General features: G+C 38.0%; 1 protein-coding gene across 1 annotated transcript; it reads left to right on the top strand.

Moving 5' to 3' along the window:
- Positions 1–19365, top strand: LOC127635298 (NLR family CARD domain-containing protein 3-like). Its single transcript, XM_052115216.1, has 19 exons — positions 1–150; positions 5529–5676; positions 5780–6040; positions 7951–9766; positions 9983–10069; positions 10204–10287; positions 10413–10496; positions 10904–10987; positions 11091–11174; positions 13789–13872; positions 13965–14048; positions 14244–14327; positions 14420–14503; positions 17141–17224; positions 17490–17573; positions 17664–17747; positions 18747–18830; positions 18919–19002; positions 19242–19365. Exons 2-19 carry the CDS (start codon positions 5583–5585, stop codon positions 19330–19332), a joined length of 3441 nt encoding a protein of 1146 aa, XP_051971176.1. The 5' UTR covers positions 1–150; positions 5529–5582; the 3' UTR covers positions 19333–19365.
- Positions 19366–19384: the final 19 nt, after the last annotated feature.

Below are 19384 nucleotides of genomic sequence, written 5' to 3' on the forward strand. Positions count from 1 at the left end.
TGAAGTCTGTGAGAAAGAGGGTAAAGAGTAGCTGAAGAGATTGAATGGCAGTATAACTTCCTGTTGACAAGAAGTTGCCTTTCATACCTGCATGATCCTGGTTCTGTAATTGGATAAAAACTCTCTAAAGACCTTGAGCCTCAATCAATAGTAAGTGATCTCTATGTGTGTTTGGTTTCCTGATCAGCTGTCTTGTTCTGTCTGAATGTCACAAATAAAAATAGTTACAATATACATGTGGCTTATTGTATATCATACACAGTGGGGTCCAAAAGTCTGAGGCCACTAGTGAAAATGCTTCACTAATTTTATAATTTAAAAAAGTAATTAAATTCAGCATAGAATTTGATTGGAAAGTTGAATTTGTTGTATCAACGCTCTTTTGCTTTGATAAAGTTTTCTAATTTATTGTTAGACCATCAAAATTAAAAACATGTATACTAGATCCCACATGTACTAAGCTACTGAAAGAGGCGTTTTCTGGAGTTTTGGAACCTCTTCTCAATATTATGAACTCCTTCTCTTCAGGACATGTACCAATAACTTTTTAGATGGCTGTAATCAAACTGGTGAATTGGTTAATTGTGTAGACCCATCTCAAAAATACTAAAAAAGCTGGATCCTCCCAACTATGCTTTTATTTTGCAGAGAAACGGTATTTATTAAGATGCTGTATTCAGTCAGGTCTTAAGCCCATCATTGAATGGAGCCTGCACTTAGAAATTATTTAATTTTACCATCTGACATCAGCTGTATGTCCCTTCCAGTATTAGACCTTTGTGCTAATTTTGTCACCATAGATCATGACATTCTCTTGGACAGGCTTGTGAATTACGCTTGCGTCTGTGGACAGAAATAAATATGTTTAGACCCAATTTATCTAAATGCTGCTACTTTCTTTGTGTAAGGAGATCAAAAAAAAGTTAATTATGGTGTGACGCAAGGCTCTGTATTAGGTCCTCTGCTGTTCTCGCTGTACAAAAATGACTTTAACTTGAGAACCAGCGACTCGAGATTGACTTGAATTGCATGACTCGACAATGACTTTAATGTTATTTGTTATTATTATTTTCAATAGCTTATTATAAAAAGTAATGAAATGTGTTTAAAGCCACCAGCACCACTGATCTGCATCTGTGCAGTTAACGCCACGCTCACAACGTGCCAAAATGACAGATGACTGCCGAGTTCCAAAAATAATATCCTTTGGATATAAATATTTCAAATTGGACCGTGTGAATAAAAAAAGTATGAAAATATACAACGGAAAAATATTAAAAAAAATTGCATGCTATATATATATATATATTTTTTTTTATTAGTAAATTGCATGCTATATATATATATATATATATATATATATATATATATATATATATATATATATATATTAGTAAATTGCATGCTATATATATTTTTTTATTAGTAATATATATATATATATATATATATATATATATATATATATATATATATATATATATATTAGTAAATTGCATGCTATATATTTTTTTATTAGTAAATTGCATGCTATATATATATATATATATATATATATATATATATATATATATATATATTATATATATATATTAGTAAATTGCATGCTATATATATATATTAGTAAATTGCATGCTATATATATATATATATATATATATATATATATATATATATATATATATATATATATATATATATATATATATATATATATTACATTGCATGCTATATATATATATATTTATTGTTTAATACTGATTATTTTGGCATACAGCTCATGAAAACCCAAAATTCCTATCTCAAAAAATTTGCATATCATGAAAAGGGTCTCTAAACGAGCTATTAACCTAATCATCTGAATCAACTAATTAACTCTAAACACCTGCAAAAGATTCCTGAGGCTTTTAAAAACTCCCAGCCTGTTTCATTACTCAAAACCGCAATCATGGGTAAGACTGCCGACCTGACTGCTGTCCAGAAGGCCATCATTGACACCCTCAAGCAAGAGGGTAAGACACAGAAAGAAATTTCTGAACAAATAGGCTGTTCCCAGAGTGCTGTATCAAGGCACCTCAGTGGGAAGTCTGTGGGAAGGAAAAAGTGTGGCAAAAAACGCTGCACAACGAGAAGAGGTGACCGGACCCTGAGGAAGATTGTGGAGAAGGATCCGATTCCAGACCTTGGGGACCTCCGTGAAGCAGTGGACTGAGTCTGGAGTAGAAGCATCCAGAGCCACTCCCAGGTCACAGGCACTTTGAACTAGAAACAGCTGCAGAAGCGCCTGACCTGGGCTACAGAGAAGCAGCACTGGACTGTTGCTCAGTGGTCCAAAGTACTTTTTTCGGATGAAAGCAAATTTTGCATGTCATTCGAAATCAAGGTGCCAGAGTCTGGAGGAAGACTGGGGAGAAGGAAATGCCAAAATGCCTGAAGTCCAGTGTCAAGTACCCACAGTCAGTGATGGTCTGGGGTGCCATGTCAGCTGCTGGTGTTGGTCCACTGTGTTTTATCAAGGGCAGGGTCAATGCAGCTAGCTATCAGGAGATTTTGGAGCACTTCATGCTTCCATCTGCTGAAAAGCTTCATGGAGATGAAGATTTCATTTTTCAGCACCGACCTGGCACCTGCTCACAGTGCCAAAACCACTGGTAAATGGTTTACTGACCATGGTATTACTGTGCTCAATTGGCCTGCCAACTCTCCTGACCTGAACCCCATAGAGAATCTGTGGGATATTGTGAAGAGAAAGTTGAGAGACGCAAGACCCAACACTCTGGATGAGCTTAAGGCCGCTATCGAAGCATCCTGGGCCTCCATAACACCTCAGCAGTGCCACAGGCTGATTGCCTCCATGCCACGCCGCATTGAAGCAGTCATTTCTGCAAAAGGATTCCCGACCAAGTATTGAGTGCATAACTGAACATAATTATTTGAAGGTTGACTTTTTTTGTATTAAAAACACTTCTTTTATTGGTCGGATGAAATATGCTAATTTTTTGAGATAGGAATTTTGGGTTTTCATGAGCTGTATGCCAAAATCATCAGTATTAAAACAATAAAAGACCTGAAATTATTTCAGTTGGTGTGCAATGAATCTAAAATATATGAAAGTTTAATTTGTATCATTACATTATGGAAAATAATGAACTTTATCACAATATGCTAATTTTTTGAGAAGGACCTGTATATATATAGCATGCAATTTACTAATATATATATATATATGGCATTTTCTGTTCAACTTCAACTTACCGCTGTATAATGCCTAATAAATTATTGTTTATAAGCACTGGGCTGCTTTTTGTACAGGCTTTATATATATATGAAATGTGTTAATGAACATGCACAGTATTTTTATCGTGGGCACTTAAAAATACTGTGAATACTTCTAGATACCTTATTATCTGAACACATTACTGTTGTAACTGATGTAAAGGTATGTGTATATGTTCATCTTTTCAGAGCAAAAATAAACATTTATTTCAAAAATTAACCTCTATTTATTTTAGTACTGTGGCTTGACTCGACGACTTGAAACTCACCAGGACTGGACTTGTTTGATTTGTCTACACTGCACTTGAGACTTGATGGTTAAGACTTGAGACTTGCTTGTGACTTGAACATGTGTGACTTGCTCCAACCTCTGCATAATACATTCAAAAGGGATTAACAGGATTTCCTTCAAACAGTGTTAGAATCTTTCAGATTACTTTTTTGATGATTGTGCAACAATATGTTACCAAAGGTTTATTGCATTGACAAATTCTGTGGTGACAAATTGTGACAATGATATTTTGGAGGAAATTTGGATACCATGGCACATTTTTGCAAGGATAGTTCATTTGAAATCAGCTTCTTTTTTTCTATTTTTACTCGAATCACTCTTAGTTCATTAAAAGGATAACTAGTATCTCTTTACCCTTGTAAAAATAAAAAAAAAACTTGTTATAACACAGGAAGTGAGATACAGTTTTGTGAAAATATTTAGGCATCTCTTATATCTGTATTATAAATGTGACTTTGACTGAACTTTGGCAGACCTGTTAAACTGACACTCGCTTAAACTTACACAAGGGGTTAGAGAAAATCATTTCCTTGACTAAGCTGACTGTCCTGATCTTTGTTGAATTTCTGAAGTCAATCAAGATGCTTTATTAGATTAGGATTTTCATAATGTAGGAGAAATATCAGCATCTGTAGAGCAGAAATAAAAGAAGCCGAAAAGAGAAATGGAAGTGGTCTTATAAGAATAAAATGAGAAGTGTTTAAAGGTGATGATGCAATTGAGTTGTCAAGTATTTCAGCTGGTGTTGGCTACTTTGAAAAGGCAACAAGACATAAAATAACACATGCCTCACATGATGCACCGGAGGAACCCTCTGGAGATCCTCCAGACAGCCTTTAAAAGAGCCTCAAATAGCATCTTTATGCATTCAAGGAACTTCAAGATTCACTGACTGGCAAAAATAAAGTCAGGATGACAATGTCAAGATTCATCGGGCTCAAATTGTGAAAGAGTGGTTCAGGGAGAATGAGGAATCATTTTAACGCACCTAAACCCCATTGAAAGTCTTTGGGATGTGCTGGAGAAGACTTTACGGAGTGGTTCAACTCTCCCGTCATCAATACAAGATCGGGCCAAAATGAATGCAACTCTGGATGGAAATAAATGTAGTGACATTGCATAAGGTTGATGAGACAATGCCATGACGAATGCGTGCCGCAATCAAAGCTACAGTCAGTCCAATGAAATATTAGTGTATGCAACTTTTTTTTGGTCAGCCAGTGTACATTTCAAGAGACTTGAAGCCTTTCCCTTATGATGGGGTTACTGAGGGAACCATTATCAGTATGCCAAAACAAACGCTAGACAAATTTCTATGGTTTCCTCCTGCTTGTGTCTGTAATATGGAAACAATAATTGTTTTGAGGAGGAGGCTAAAGTCCTCTCACCTCCTCCTCATTATCTTTAATAGGTTCCCCCCACCCCCTCATTTTGATTTAACAAGGTGTCTGTGTAAAAATGTTTTGTGGATAAATTATGTGTTTTGCAGAATCGTGGATCATTATTATTGATTGCACCTCTGGGCTTGTAGCCTGTTTGCATTTGTGCACAACTGTTTGTTACAGCTGTCGTGTTGTTGCCATGGTAACAGTGTTTGTTGGCGTATGTGGGTTATTATGAGGTTCGGTAATGTCTATAGTCTTAGACTGTGGTCTTGTCTGTTTCCACTGAACTGATGTCTCCCTCAAATAAAGCGAAAACCAACTGCATACAAAGTGCACGGGGAAATGTGTGAAAACAAAGTGAACAAGCTTAGATTTTTTTCAGCAGGTTAATATCTTGCAATTATTTATATCATATTACATTATTAATTGTATTGCATTACAAAAACAGTATTTTATAACTAGTTAAGAATAATATAATGAAGAATTCAAATGAATACTTAACAAAATGTCTTAATGTATTTAAAGGCCTTTAGAGGTGCCCGATAAATTGTCAATTATACTTTAAAAATCAACAGGAATGGATCCAACGACTGAACTGCGCTGAGCACATTTTCCCAGCACATTCTGGGATGGAGAGAAACTCTCATATTCCATGGCAGGAATGCTGCTACCTGGATCTAAAGTCAAATGCACAAAAACAAGAGACTAACAAAAGGATGGAGGGTACAGATACATGTCCACCACATTGTATTTGCACAATACACTTTTTGATTATACTGTCTTTGTTAAATGTGTGTCTTTAAATACATGTGTGTTTACTCTCTAGATCCCAGCTGGTTATGCAAGCACAAGACGTTGCTGCAACGGTTTTTGTCCAACTCCATCTTAGTAAATGTGGTTCATCACATGAGAAAATCAGACAAACTCAGTGTGCAGGAAGTGGGGCTTATCCAGGAAATGGGTTCTTTGAAGGATAAAGTGCATTCATTGGTCGAGTTCCTGTCTGTCACGGATCCGCAAGGCACCACCCTTCAGGCATACCTTCAAAAATTGCACCCTAAAGAGTATAACCTTATAACTGTACATGGTAAGTGTGTAAAAGGGCCGTAAAGGTGTGTGGCAAAGTGACTGGGAGTCATTCATTCTCAATGAAAGTTGGCAATTTGAGTGGACATAATTAAGTGACATTTGCTAATGCAATGCCATGCCATGACAAATGCGTGCCGCAATCAAAGCTACAGTCAGTCCAATGAAATATTAGAGTATGCAACTTTTTTTTGGTCAGCCAGTGTACATTTCAAGAGACTTGAAGCCTTTCCCTTATGATGGGGTTACTGAGGGAACCATTATCAGTATGACAAAACAAACGCTAGACAAATTTATGCAACTTAATGCAAATGAGCTGTAACTACCAATCAACGTGAAGAGCTGATGTGTTTCGAAAGCTGTTTGAAACGTGCTTGTGCCATAGAAATTACTTTCAGCTTAAAGAACTTTCTCCATTTAAATAATACTGATTAGCACCATAAAATGTCCACTACATTTGTGAAAAATAAAATTGAATCAATTGATTACATCCTGTATAACATATTGAGCTGTAACTACACAAGTTAACTAATAATGCATTTTCGGTGAATCGAACAGAATTTACACTGGTGGCCAATAGTTTGTAATTGTTACGTTTGAGCAATGAGGCAGACGAGGAGGTACGGATCCAAACGCAGTTCAAACTTTATTAAATGAACAGCACAGGAAAAACACAAAGGAACAGCCCACGATGGGGAAATGAAACAAAAGTATAAACTAAACACGAGATGAACAAAGAGGGCATTCGAGGGAGAATCACACACCAGGTTGACATCAAACAACGATCGACAAAGACAGCACAAAGACACGGGGTATAAATAGACAAACGTGGGAAAGGTGGCCAATGAAAGAACAGAACTCAAACAAGGTAACAAGGTGATAAACAGAAACCAAAGGCAAATTAACCAGGGCAGGTGTAAACAATGAACAGTGAGCACGAACGCTAACAGAGGGTTATGGAATCAAATACGGGACTAAAGTGACAACTAAAAGAGATAAGGAAAACAAGAGGGCAACAGTGAAACAAGACAGGGTGGACTATGGAGTTAAATAAGGGAACAAAGTGAAAACTAAGTGAAAAAGTGACAAGATGGAAAACAAGAGGGTAACAGAGAGACAAGACAGGGTAATCATTACAGTAATGCACAGATTTTACTCTTATGGAAAGAAATTGGTACTTTTATTCACCATAGTGGCATTCAACCCAATTCCCAATGTGCTCCAAAGCTGCGTTCACACTGCCAGCTACTTTGTCGCTGCATGTCGCCAGTGGCTGGCGGTTAGGTCGCTAGTTGTGTGTATGGAGAGTCTAAACAGCACTGTTTCTTTACAATTAATATTATTGTTATTAAAATATTAGGATCACGTGATCTCTACCATCTTCTCTCTTCTCGAAAGTCGCTCTTCAATTGCATAAAGATAAACATTTCTCAACACTGTCACTACGCTGGACACGTCCACATCCGGTCTCCAACGGTTACCACAGCCTGTGTTGCAGGAAGTTGCCAGCTCTCATTGAAAATGAATGGTCGTTTTGTCGCTGCGTGACGCTGGCAGTGTGATAAGTCCTTGTGGTTGTGTAGTGACCCTCATCAATCCGGGTGGCGGATTAGGCAGCTCAGTTGCCTCCGCATCTGAGACATTCAATCCACGCATCTTATCACGTGGCTTGTTGAGCGCATTAACACAACTCACCACACGCCCCACCGAGAGCGACCCACATTATAGTGACCATGAGGAGGTTACCCCATGTGACGCTACCCTCCCTAGCAATCGGGCCAATTTGGTTGCTTAGGAGACCTGGCGACTTTTAGCAATTTAATCGCTGCCAGACTGAACACAGCTTGAGTGTCAATGTGTTTGCCATTTTCCAATGACTCATAGTAATGCACCCTCTATCTTTCCCTACAGACTCTGTGGTTCAGCAGAATAAAGATGCTCTCCTTCAGCGACTTAATGAAGAAAGTGTAAATTCTTCGTACCAGGGTGTCGGTAACTCATATGGCTCTACGCTCCTCCTCATAGAGAGCGTTTCTGATCTACAGCAACGAGAGCATGACCTCGTGCAAGTGTCTGTAAACAGAGGGGCGGGGCCTCTTCATGGCCGAGCACTGGGATTGGACAAGCTGATTGCACCTCTGACCAGGGTCAGCACCGCCCCACGAGTGACACTGACAGTGGGCGTGGCCGGTAGCGGGAAGAGCCGATTGGTTCACCATTATGTCCGCATCTGGAGTGGCGGGCAGGTCTATCCTGACCTGAGTCTCGTAATCCCTATTGCTTGCTGGGAATTGAACAATTATGACCGCTTATCGGTTGAACGCTTGCTACGATTGTTTGTTGCATATGATAACGTGGATGTAATTATTGGTAACGAAGCCTGCAAAGTGTTACTCATCTTTGACGGATTGGAAGAATTCCGTCAGCCTCTTGATTTCGCCGATGCCCCGTCCAATAGCGACCCTCGGCGGGAAATTCCTGTGTCAGACCTCATTACGAATATCGTTCGTGGTAACCTTTTGCCAGGGGCAAATATTTGGCTTTTGTCAAGACCTGGCATTGGGGCAAAGGTGCCGGCCGGATTGGTCGATCGTGTGACGGAAGTCCCACCTCTATTGCAAACGCAAATAAAGGATTACGTTAATCACTATATTACGAACACACTGGATATGTACTCTTTACCGCAAGACAACTCAAAGTCAAGAACATCGAGTCAAAGTGATTCCAATGCCTACATACCAGAGGATGTCTCCTCCCAGGTGTGGGCATACCTGAATTCCCAGAAACCATTGCTTGTTTTGTGTACTGTACCCGCTGTCTGCCATATTATCATAACAACGCTGTCTCGCCTTCTGAAGGCGGAAACAGATGCAACGTCCCTTCCTCGGACACTAACAGAGATCTATGCCCACTTTTGTTGGCCACACCTCTCCGGATCTGATTCAAGTGGCAGCATCAGGAAGCCATTGAGTTCTCTGGGTCGGATGGCTTTCTATAGCTTGTTACGTCGACGGCATACGTTCAGCGAGGCTGAATTGCGAACTTACGGTTTTGATGTCCCACCTCAGGTAGGGACTCTTGACTACCGAATTCTGCGGCGTAAGCGAAGCTGGTCGTCCGATAACGTGGCATGGCAGTTCACGCACACTTCCGTGCAGGAATTCCTGGGAGCGCTGTTTTATTACGTTTCTTCAAGGCGCGGAATGTTCGATCTCTTCTCAGAAAGTGGCGTCTCCTGGCCACGAATTGGTTTCCATAGCCACTACCGTGCTGCGCTTCAGAAAACCAACCAGTCAGATGTTGCAGCCCAGGGCAACCTCGACCTCTTCATGCGATTTCTGTCAGGACTGTTGTCGCCAACAACAAGTGCTTTGCTGGGTGGTCCACTGGGCATAGGACGTGAGGAGCAGGTGACCCAGCGCACCACAGCGACAAGCTTGCTTCAGAATGCAATCACCAGTACAGGAGGAGACGCCGTCAGTATGCGCAGTGTCACCATGGTTACATGTCTGGCGGAGTTGCAGCAGGGGGAGTGGCTAAGGTCAGTGGAGGATGATCTAATTAACTGTGGCCTGCGGGGAAAGTTAAAGGACGGAGTTTGTGCTGTGCTTGCATACTTGTTGCAGGTATCAGATACATGTACCGACGAGACGCAACTGTCCAATTGCCTAGACTCGACCTCCCTGAAAAGGCTCCTCCCACAGCTCCTGTATTGCAGTAAGCTAAGGTAAAACACACAGTCTAACACACTGTTTAACAGAAATCCCTCATGCTAAAGCAAAGGTTTAATTTTTTATAAATATAAATTGTATGAGGTTATATACACATTTCAGAAAATTAAAACATATATAATATTCATAATAATAAAGATCATTAAAAACATTAAACACAAATTCTAAAAGCTAGAGACCTGAATTATATATTTACTGTGTGTGTTTTACAGAATGGAAAACAATGAATTTAAGGAAGGTTCAATGGAGTTGTTGGGAAGTTTGCTAAGTGCCAAGGAGTGTCATATTCAGACCCTCAGGTACACACACACACACACACACACACACACACACACACACACACACACACACACACACACACACACACACACACCAGTTTAAATACATTTAAGCACATCTAACTGTCTTGCTCGCTCTCTCTCTCTCTTTCTAGTCTTGCAGATAACTCAATAAGCAGTAAAGGAATCAAACCGCTCAGTCGAGCTTTACTCGTCAACCGGACCCTCACAGCTCTCGAGTCAGTCATATTTGTATTTTTTATTTTATTTTTATTTTACCTTCTTGTAGATCTTTGTACGAGTTTTTGGAATATATTCAAGGTAAATGAAGGGGTTTTAATAAAATGTATATCTTTTCTCTTAGTCTCCGTGGCAACAACATCAGTGCCAAGGGAGCAAAGACTTTGTGTGAGGCCCTAAAAATGAACCAGGTCCTTGTCTCAGTCAAGTGAGTTCTAATGAACCAGAATGATATTTAAGCTAATTGTTACAGCTGTGAAATCTTTCATTAATAAATAGAAATAAAAATACATATCAAATATAAAAATATTATATTTATAAAAATACAATATTTCCAAAAAACTTATCAAATAAATATTTGTATTGCTAAATTATTATTTTTATTATTATAATCATTATTAATAATAATTATTTGTATAATAATATTATTTAGATGAATTATAATTATTTAATATTTTAATTCAAATACTTTTGTATTAAAGTGTAACTTATCAAGGATAAATAATTAATAAAGAAAAAAGTGAAAAAATAAAAAGTCTTTAATCAATACATTAAGTTCATATTGTATGTGCTGCTTGTGTGTGCATCATATGTTCAGCATATGTTTGTGTTTAGTCTGCAGAGTAATCATATTGAGGATGAAGGTGCCCGTGCATTGGCCGACGTTCTTCAGTCAAACCGAAAGCTTACCACACTGAAGTGAGTGTGTGTGTGTGTGTGTGTGTGTGTGTGTGTGTGTGTGTGTGTTAATTTACTTTCACAGAACCACAGGATCATAAATACAAATCTTTATGCATTTCAGTGTTCAGAAGAATGGCATTGGACCAGACGGAGTGAAAAGAATTGCAGATGCGCTCACAAAGAATCAAACTCTACAGGAAATAAAGTAAGAGCAGTGTGTGTGCATATTAAAAGGGTTATACTGACTATATACAGCAATATAGTCTTGATTTACAGAAAAGATATCAAAATATATTCTTTGGGAAGAAAAATGACGTAAGATATTAAAACTTGTTTTCAGAGAGATTTATGCTTAAAAAAGACCAGATAAGAAATAAAAGCGTAATACATTTATTTCTTCTTAAACATAAACATTTAATTTCTCTGAAGATAAGTTTTAACGTCTTATAGTTTTTATTATAATAAGTAAATGTGTCCTGTTTTTAGGATGTTGTACTGGGAAACAAGGCATAACATTTAGTTTTCAAAAAAAAAAAAATTCTAATAATGATTCAAGTAATGTATATGGCTATTAAATTCTCCTTTCATGCATACATTTTTCCCCAATTGTTTTTAATCATCTTTAGGCATATAAAAAATTGAACATCATTTTTTATATACACAAATTTTTGAAAGAGTTTTGTATATGTCCACTCAGGTGGACAGCGTGCGTTTGGGTTGTGAAGAAATTAGAAACTGAAGAAATATGGACTTGGCAAACCAATGAACAAAATGATGTATTATGCTGTTAAAACTAATGTGTCACATATTTTAACGTCTTCTTAATGCTTAACGTTACTTAACGTTGCTCAATGCAATGCAAACACAATCTGCATCCTCAACTCCTTCTTTGGTAACATTAAGTAACAAGGAGTAATACAATTGTAACATTGTTGAAGTATTGCATTTATTTTGGGAGGAAATTATGGTAATTGCTCCACTATCTTGTAGGCCTTTCTATCTCAAACTGCACTTGAGATCTACAAAATATAAAGACACTAACTGTTACTCACAGTTTGTTACAACTAATCTGCACAAAATTTTGTTTTTGCCACATGAACTGCAAGTTACATTTTAAATACATAAATCAATTGATTACAGCCCAAAATGTTACTGCAGATGAAGTATTTTCATAGTCGCAGTAATAGAATGAATTGTAGTTGACATATAGCCAGCAATGCATGATGTCCAATTTAGTGGACATATTATGAATTGTAATTTCCTCCCAAAATAAATGCAATACTTCAAAACTTTTACAGTTGTATTACTCCTTAGCAGTTACTTTATGTTTCCAAATTGTATTTACCTGCAAGGGTCTCCTTCTATAGAAGGATTGGCAAGATATCCCTGCACTAGCCGGTGTTTTTGGCACTTGCATCTTGGATATGAGAAGATTTTGTTGCACTTACAATGGCTGGCCAGTGGGTGGCAATGTATGGGATGATCATAGACTGTAAAAAAAGATGGACGACGCCCCTTCGCTCTTTTCCATTGGTGAGAACTGAAGCCTCCAGTGTCCCGATATGGCGCTGACATCTTGGGACTTGAGTCTGCGCAGTTGCGATTTCTGAATCAATCGCAAGTACACGCCCCTGCACTTTTGACTTTTGACTTATGACGGTGTGAAATAATTAATTATAGAAATTTAGATATTAAATTTAAAGCTTCAATCTCCTCAGTCCTCCGAAGATCCCGAAAAATAGTCAGATGGTGCTTCAGTGACTACTTCGCTCAGAGAACCTGTCAATCACATCTGTCAATCATGATGTCACAGCAGCGTTTTTATAGCATCAAATAACGAACTAAAAACAAACTTAGTTTGAAAACAAACACTTGAAATGACATCAACGTGATAGAAACGACAGTAAATGACAGAAAATATCTTTGGAAATAAGATATGTGAAGTGTAATTTAATTGTTTAGTTGGTCTCATGTCCCGTTGAATAACATGGGGAGGCGGGGTTTATGACCTATACTAGGACCAGTCACTGGGGGACGATCGAGACGTTTTGGCTTCACTTTTGAGGGCTTGTGCGGCACACTTGGGGATGATGCAATAGCGTACATTGAAGTGGCTGATGTGCAACTAGACCTTCAAAACCCATGCATATACAAGAAAACTGGTTTTGAATAGCTGTCCAATGTAGTGGCCACTATGCGTGAAAGGGTTAAACATCAGCCCTTAATGTGATATTGATGGCAGAAGAGACAGCTGTGTTCCCTTCGATTTGTTATGTTTCCATTATAAAGGTTATTTTTTTATTTGGGCGGCTGTGGCTCAGGTGGTAGAGCGGGTTGTCCTCTAATCACATGGTCGGCCCACACGACTCCACATGCAGAAGTGTCCTTGGGCAAGACACTGAACCCCATGTTGCTCCCAATGGCAGGCCTTGCATGGCAGCTCTGCCGTCATTGGTGTGTGAATGGGTGAATGAGACGCAGTGTATAGCGCTTTGAATACCGCTAAACAGGGCCAGATTACCGAACGGGCCAATGGGGTCAGTGCCCAGGGGGCCCTTGACTGCCCGGGGGTGCATTTAGTTTGGTGACCCCCCCCCCCCTTGAAAACCCTTTTGGCATGAACAACGAACCCTCCCCGCTCAACAACTTTTGGGTGGAGGGGGGCCCTTGGAGATAACTGACCCCAGGGTCTTTGCCAGTCATAATCCGTCCCTGCTGCTAATGTTAAAAAGGTGCTATATAAGTGCAGACCATTTACCATTTATTTGCGTGTGTGTGTGTGTGTGTGTGTGTGTGTGTGTGTGTGTGTGTGTTCACAGTGTATCCAGTAATCATTTGGGTGATTTGGGAACAGTGGCTCTGGCTCAAGCTCTTATATTCAACCACTCAGTCCACACACTCAGGTAAAACACACACAAAACAGTTTTATTTGAAACAATCCACTCCAGATTAGGAAATTAGTTGTGAGGGATCTTCTGCTCTGTGTCTGTTTCAGTCTTCAGAGTAACTCTGTTAGCGACAGAGGAATTCAAGCTCTCTCTCACGCTCTTCAATCAAACCGAGGACTCAGCAGTCTGAAGTATGTCAGTAAATGTGTGCTGTGTTTTATGTTGAATGCAATACATGAAATGTATAAGATACTTTCTGGAATACTTGATTCTGGTCATTCTGGCATTACTGAATGTACATTATACCTTATTTATAGTACTGTAATTACAACTGTATAGTCAATATCCTGGTCAATAAATAATAATAATGTTGTTTTTTGTGGCAGTCTAAGGGAGAATTCAATAGGAGTTTCAGGTGCCAAAGACATCGCCAAAGCCTTAAAAGTCAACACCTCTCTCAGAGAACTCGAGTGAGTGCACATACATTTTTTGTTGGCACAAAACAACTGCAGATAAATTAATTGACTGGTATTCAAAATCATTGGACGTGTGTGTGTGTAAGTCTGACAGCTAATCTTCTTCATGATGAGGGGGTGACAGCCATAGCTGAAGCCATGAGGGTCAACAGAGCGATCACTTCATTACAGTGAGTAAACACACGCTTTACACCAAAACACCAAAAACTATTTCTATTGATTTCTCTTGGTGTGACTAAAGGTATGTTTGGTCTTCTTTAATGCAGTCAGTCATCTGTCCTGGCTTATGGCACTTTTCCACTGCACGTTACGGTTTGACTCGCCTCAACTCTACTCGCTTTACTTTTCTGAGCTTGCATTTCCACTGCAGTTTGCCACCACAACATGGGTGGGATTATAGGCTGATCGTCATAGTTGTGCCACCTCTACTGCCGTGACATCATCTTAAATACGACCAAAACAATAACACAACCTCTAGCTGTTAGCTAGAGCTCATTGTGCTGCATACATTAGTTGTTGCATGGTGATTTTACACAAGTGTAACAGATAAATTGGCCTGGATGTATTAGAAGCAAGCTTCCAGTAGCTGGTCAACTAAATAAAGTGAAGCTTTCAAGCAGAGTTTAGAGTTAACATAACAAAACGTACCATCCTCCATCGTGGCTGAGTCCAGGGCACTCTCTTTCCCATTGCTCGCCGGTTTAGATAGTGTCCATTTGGTCGAACCACTTCCACTTTTCCTTGATGGTTCTGTAGTCACTTAAGTTTTTTTTTACTTTTCCCTTCACTGTTGGTAGGTCCGGTGCTAGCCCTGTTCGGCTAACAGCTGATACACTTCCTGAGAGACTTATCGTTTTTGCTAATCGCTAACGAGTGGACCGTCTGCACCTCGTTTATTGACCACAGCGTGGTTTTGCGCACAGCCATTTCTTTTTTCACAATTCGAAAGTCGCGTGAACAAATAATACTGTTATCGCTGTTGCTAACTTTAAAACTAGTGGGTTGATGTCGCATGTCGGAAATCCAGTGACGCTGCTAGTGACGATTCTCCCTGACCAATCAGTGATCTGCAGGATTTTGACGTCACATTTAGTATCGGCTCGGCTCGCTTGGAAGCTCTGCCGAGGTGGTACTAAATTATCAGTTACCAGGTATCCACAGTGGAAAACCCCAAAAAAGCGAGCAGAGTTGAGTTGAGTCGAGTTGTACCGTGCAGTGGAAAAGCCCCATTAATTTATTAATGATAAACCAACCAAACTTATTAATGATATGGTATTAATGGAACGTTAACATAAACATACTGTTCTGTTAATTAATCCAGAAATGGTCTATAAATGTGAAGAATTTGTAGCTGTGAGAGAATGTGATGAGATGTAATCTTGTCTGACTGAGTAGACGTTCATGATTCACTTTTTCCATATAGCAAAGGATGCTTAATATTCATATCAGGACAATCTCTCGTGTAAATGACTGAAGAAACGCCAGTGTTTGTGTGTATGTTTTGAAAATGTCCTCACTAAAAGAGTGAAAACCATCTTTACTCCAAAAATATGTTAACAATATTAACTTAAACAACTTCTCATTTAGAAATAAAAGCCTATCTAGGGACCTGAGCCCGTGCTATGAAATCTGAATGTGCATCTTTTTTAGTATGTTTTGTACTGTCCCTATACAAATAAACCAATAAATAAATAAAATATATATATATTTTTTAATATAATTATATATTTAATTAGGTCTGTCAATCGATGAAAAAAATGTAATTCAGTTGATTACATAATTTGCCATCATATTTTTTTTTTTTTTATAATTAAAGAAATTATGCATTTAAATTTCAGAATACATTTATTTCATAAAATAAAAAAAAAAAACTAAATATTTAATGTTTTAATCATTTCATTTTGTTAAACATTACATAATTTAATTTTGTTGGAATTTTGGGTAACACTTTACTATGAGACTCCGTTAGTAAACATTAGTTAATGCATTAGTTAGCATGAATTAACAATGAACAAAATCATTTTACTACATTTATCTTCGTCAATTATATAATTAATAAATATACAATTCATGTTAGTCTGCAATGCATTAACTAATGTTAACATATATTCAACTTTTAGATTTTTTGAAAATGTATTAATATCTGTTGAAATTAACATTAAGATTAACAAATACTGTAAAATTATTGTTCATTGTTAGTTCATGTTACTAATGTTGGATCTATTTGATTAATTCCTAAAAGAAATTCAGCATTTGCACAATCTTTCTTTTCATACAAGCCAATTAAAGAATGGAATAAGCTACCCGATGAGCTTCACATTTGTTTAGATTTTTATACGTTCTCCAGAAATGTTACAAATTGGCTTTTAGTACTTCAAACTTGTCATCATTAATTTTGTACGATGTTAGAATTTTACTGTTAATGTATATGTGTTTATTTACATGCATATATTTGCATGTTTTTTGTTTATATTGCTTTATTTACCTATCCAGGGACTGCAGATGGAAATTAGCTAGTAGCTAAATCTGGTGAAAAGCATCTCTTCTCTTGTGAGATTAAAGTTTTTGTGCATGGTCCCTGACAAATAAATGAATAAAATAAAATATACAAATGGAACCTTGTTGCAAAGTGTTACCATAATATTTTATTGAGTGTTGTGATTACATTTGTAGATGATAATGGCTCATATTTAGGTCAAATCATGTTTTGCTGTAATTTACTATGAGGGTTAAGGTTTAGGAATAAGGTTTGACACTGTATGCTATGAGCTATCCACTTATATAGTGAAAAAACATGTGTGTTTCAGTCTCCAGTGGAACTTCCTGAAGGCTGGAGCGGCTAAAGCTTTATCACAGTCTCTCATGAGCAACACCTGCATTCAGCTGCTGGAGTAAGACCATTTACAGTTTGACTCATTAACCTGTCCATCTCTTCCTGTGTAGCTGTGTAACATTATCTAGACAGATTACTGTCATTCTGTTCATTCCTCTTTGACTCCACACTTTTACAGGCTGTAAAACCTTTGTGCTTCTAATTGGAATGAACCATTATTTGTAGAGCGCATGTCTCAACTTTATTGGTTCAAATGTGTCATTGGATATGGATCTGTAACATGATTTATTATCACTCATATCTCTCTCACATTGTGTGGACAGCCTGCAGGAGAACACTCTGGGTGATAATGGGGTCATTTCACTGGCCAGTGCACTGAAGACAAACTCCTCTCTCAAGACCCTCTAGTGAGTCTGACTTTGTTTAGTCATTTTTGGTTATTTAGTCCATTCACTGTATGAAGCTGATGTCTGACACTCTGATGTCTGTGTGTGTAGTCTTCAGGGTGTATCTGCCGGTAAAGCAGGGGCCATGGCGCTGGCTGATGCTCTGGTGGTCAATGAAACCCTTCATACACTAGAGTGAGTTCATACAGCATTTGTTCTAGTAAATGGAGATGAATGACAAAGCTTTGACACTCCTGATTCAATTGCATTCAGTTGCTTTTGTAGTAAAACTAACAATCTTTGCACTGAACAAACCCATATTTTATAGAATGCATATTTTTATTTAAATGCACAGTTAATGCAAATTTGTATGAAACAGTTACCGAGTTCAATGCTCAATTTAATGGACTGAATGTTCATTGGCTTGTTCAAAAGTTTGGGCACCCTTGTAGACAAAACAATGTTATTTTACAACAAAGTTCTCTTTGTTAAAATAGTTAATGCATTAGGTATCATGCATTGCATTGCATTTTGTTATAACTAACAATGAGCAATATTTTATTACAGCATTTATTAATATAGGTACAATTGTTACGACATTGTTAGTTCAAATTGCATTAATCGAATTAAAATGCATTAACATTAGTTGCGATTAATCAAATTAATGGCAATGAATCGCATCTATCAATATTTTCAGAGAAAGACCCCCAAAATGTATTTAATAGATAATTATTAAATATTTATAGATTAATAATTACAAATGTACTATATTATAAATGTACTATATATTATTAATATACAATATTGCGGCAGACAAGTAAAGCGTTGATAAGACAATACAAAAAATTGCTTTGGAATACAACATGCTATTTATTTCCATAATCATTGAACAAATAAGCCTATAATTGGCCAACAGTCCGAGACAGATCTATTATAAGGGCTTTACTAAGGATGTGTATATGTGCACGTCAGACTAACGCTTTTGTAGCATCTCATTTTGGACGCACCGCCTTATACACAGCATTTGAAATTTAGAAAAACACATCTCAAGACTCCTGCAGTTGGAGTTGCGCTCCTTCCAACTGTTGCGCTTAATGCCCCCTGCTGACCGAGACTAACAAAATAAATAATTTGCTGCAGTGGATGATCAGCTCTTTACATAAATGCAATAATCTTCCACGATGTTTGTCCTAGTCTTCGTGGCAACTCCATTGGGATGGAGGGAGCGAAGGCATTTTCCAGCGCTCTGAAGATTAACAGGAGTTTGAGAAGTCTCAAGTACGTCTATAGACACCGCATCTCTCTAACGGATCTGTGAATAATCGAAAGTTTAAAGTCTTATAAGAGTGTGTTTGCATGTTTGTAGTCTACAGGAGAATTCTCTGGGGATGGATGGAGCGATCTTCATTGCCACAGCGTTGAGAGGGAACCATCAACTCACCTACATTAAGTATGTGTGTGTGGGTATATGTGTGAACCGCCTTCAATGTGTGTAAGGTTTAACCACAATTTGTCACAAGATTTGTGCATGCCACGTGTGGTAAATATTTTACACTTTCAAACTGGGTGAGATTCTTAAGACTGATTTTGAGATAATACGCATCTTTCATATTTTGATGTGATATGCATCCTATGATGTGGTTTGTCTGTGATTTGTGTCCGTCTAAACATTTTCTATTTCACATTCAGTCTCCAGGGTAACGGCATTGGTGAGTCAGGGGCAAAGGTCATCTCCGACGCCATCAAAGCTGGTGCACCAGAGTGTGTGGTGGACATCTAGCATGCACGCACTCTCAACAAAGCAAACATTGTAAAATGTAAATTAATGTATA

Source organism: Xyrauchen texanus, chromosome 42 (assembly GCF_025860055.1).
Source record: "Xyrauchen texanus isolate HMW12.3.18 chromosome 42, RBS_HiC_50CHRs, whole genome shotgun sequence".
NCBI classification, from domain to species: Eukaryota; Metazoa; Chordata; class Actinopteri; order Cypriniformes; family Catostomidae; genus Xyrauchen; species Xyrauchen texanus.

Excerpts from the sequence above, each read along its gene's own strand:
- LOC127635298 (XM_052115216.1), top strand. The coding sequence starts at position 5,583 with ATGGAGAGAAACTCTCATATTCCATGGCAGGAATGCTGCTACCTGGAT. Across the intron at positions 10,288-10,412 it reads CGGACCCTCACAGCTCTCGA|TCTCCGTGGCAACAACATCA; the intron begins GTCAGTCATATT and ends CTTTTCTCTTAG. Across the intron at positions 10,988-11,090 it reads CGAAAGCTTACCACACTGAA|TGTTCAGAAGAATGGCATTG; the intron begins GTGAGTGTGTGT and ends TATGCATTTCAG.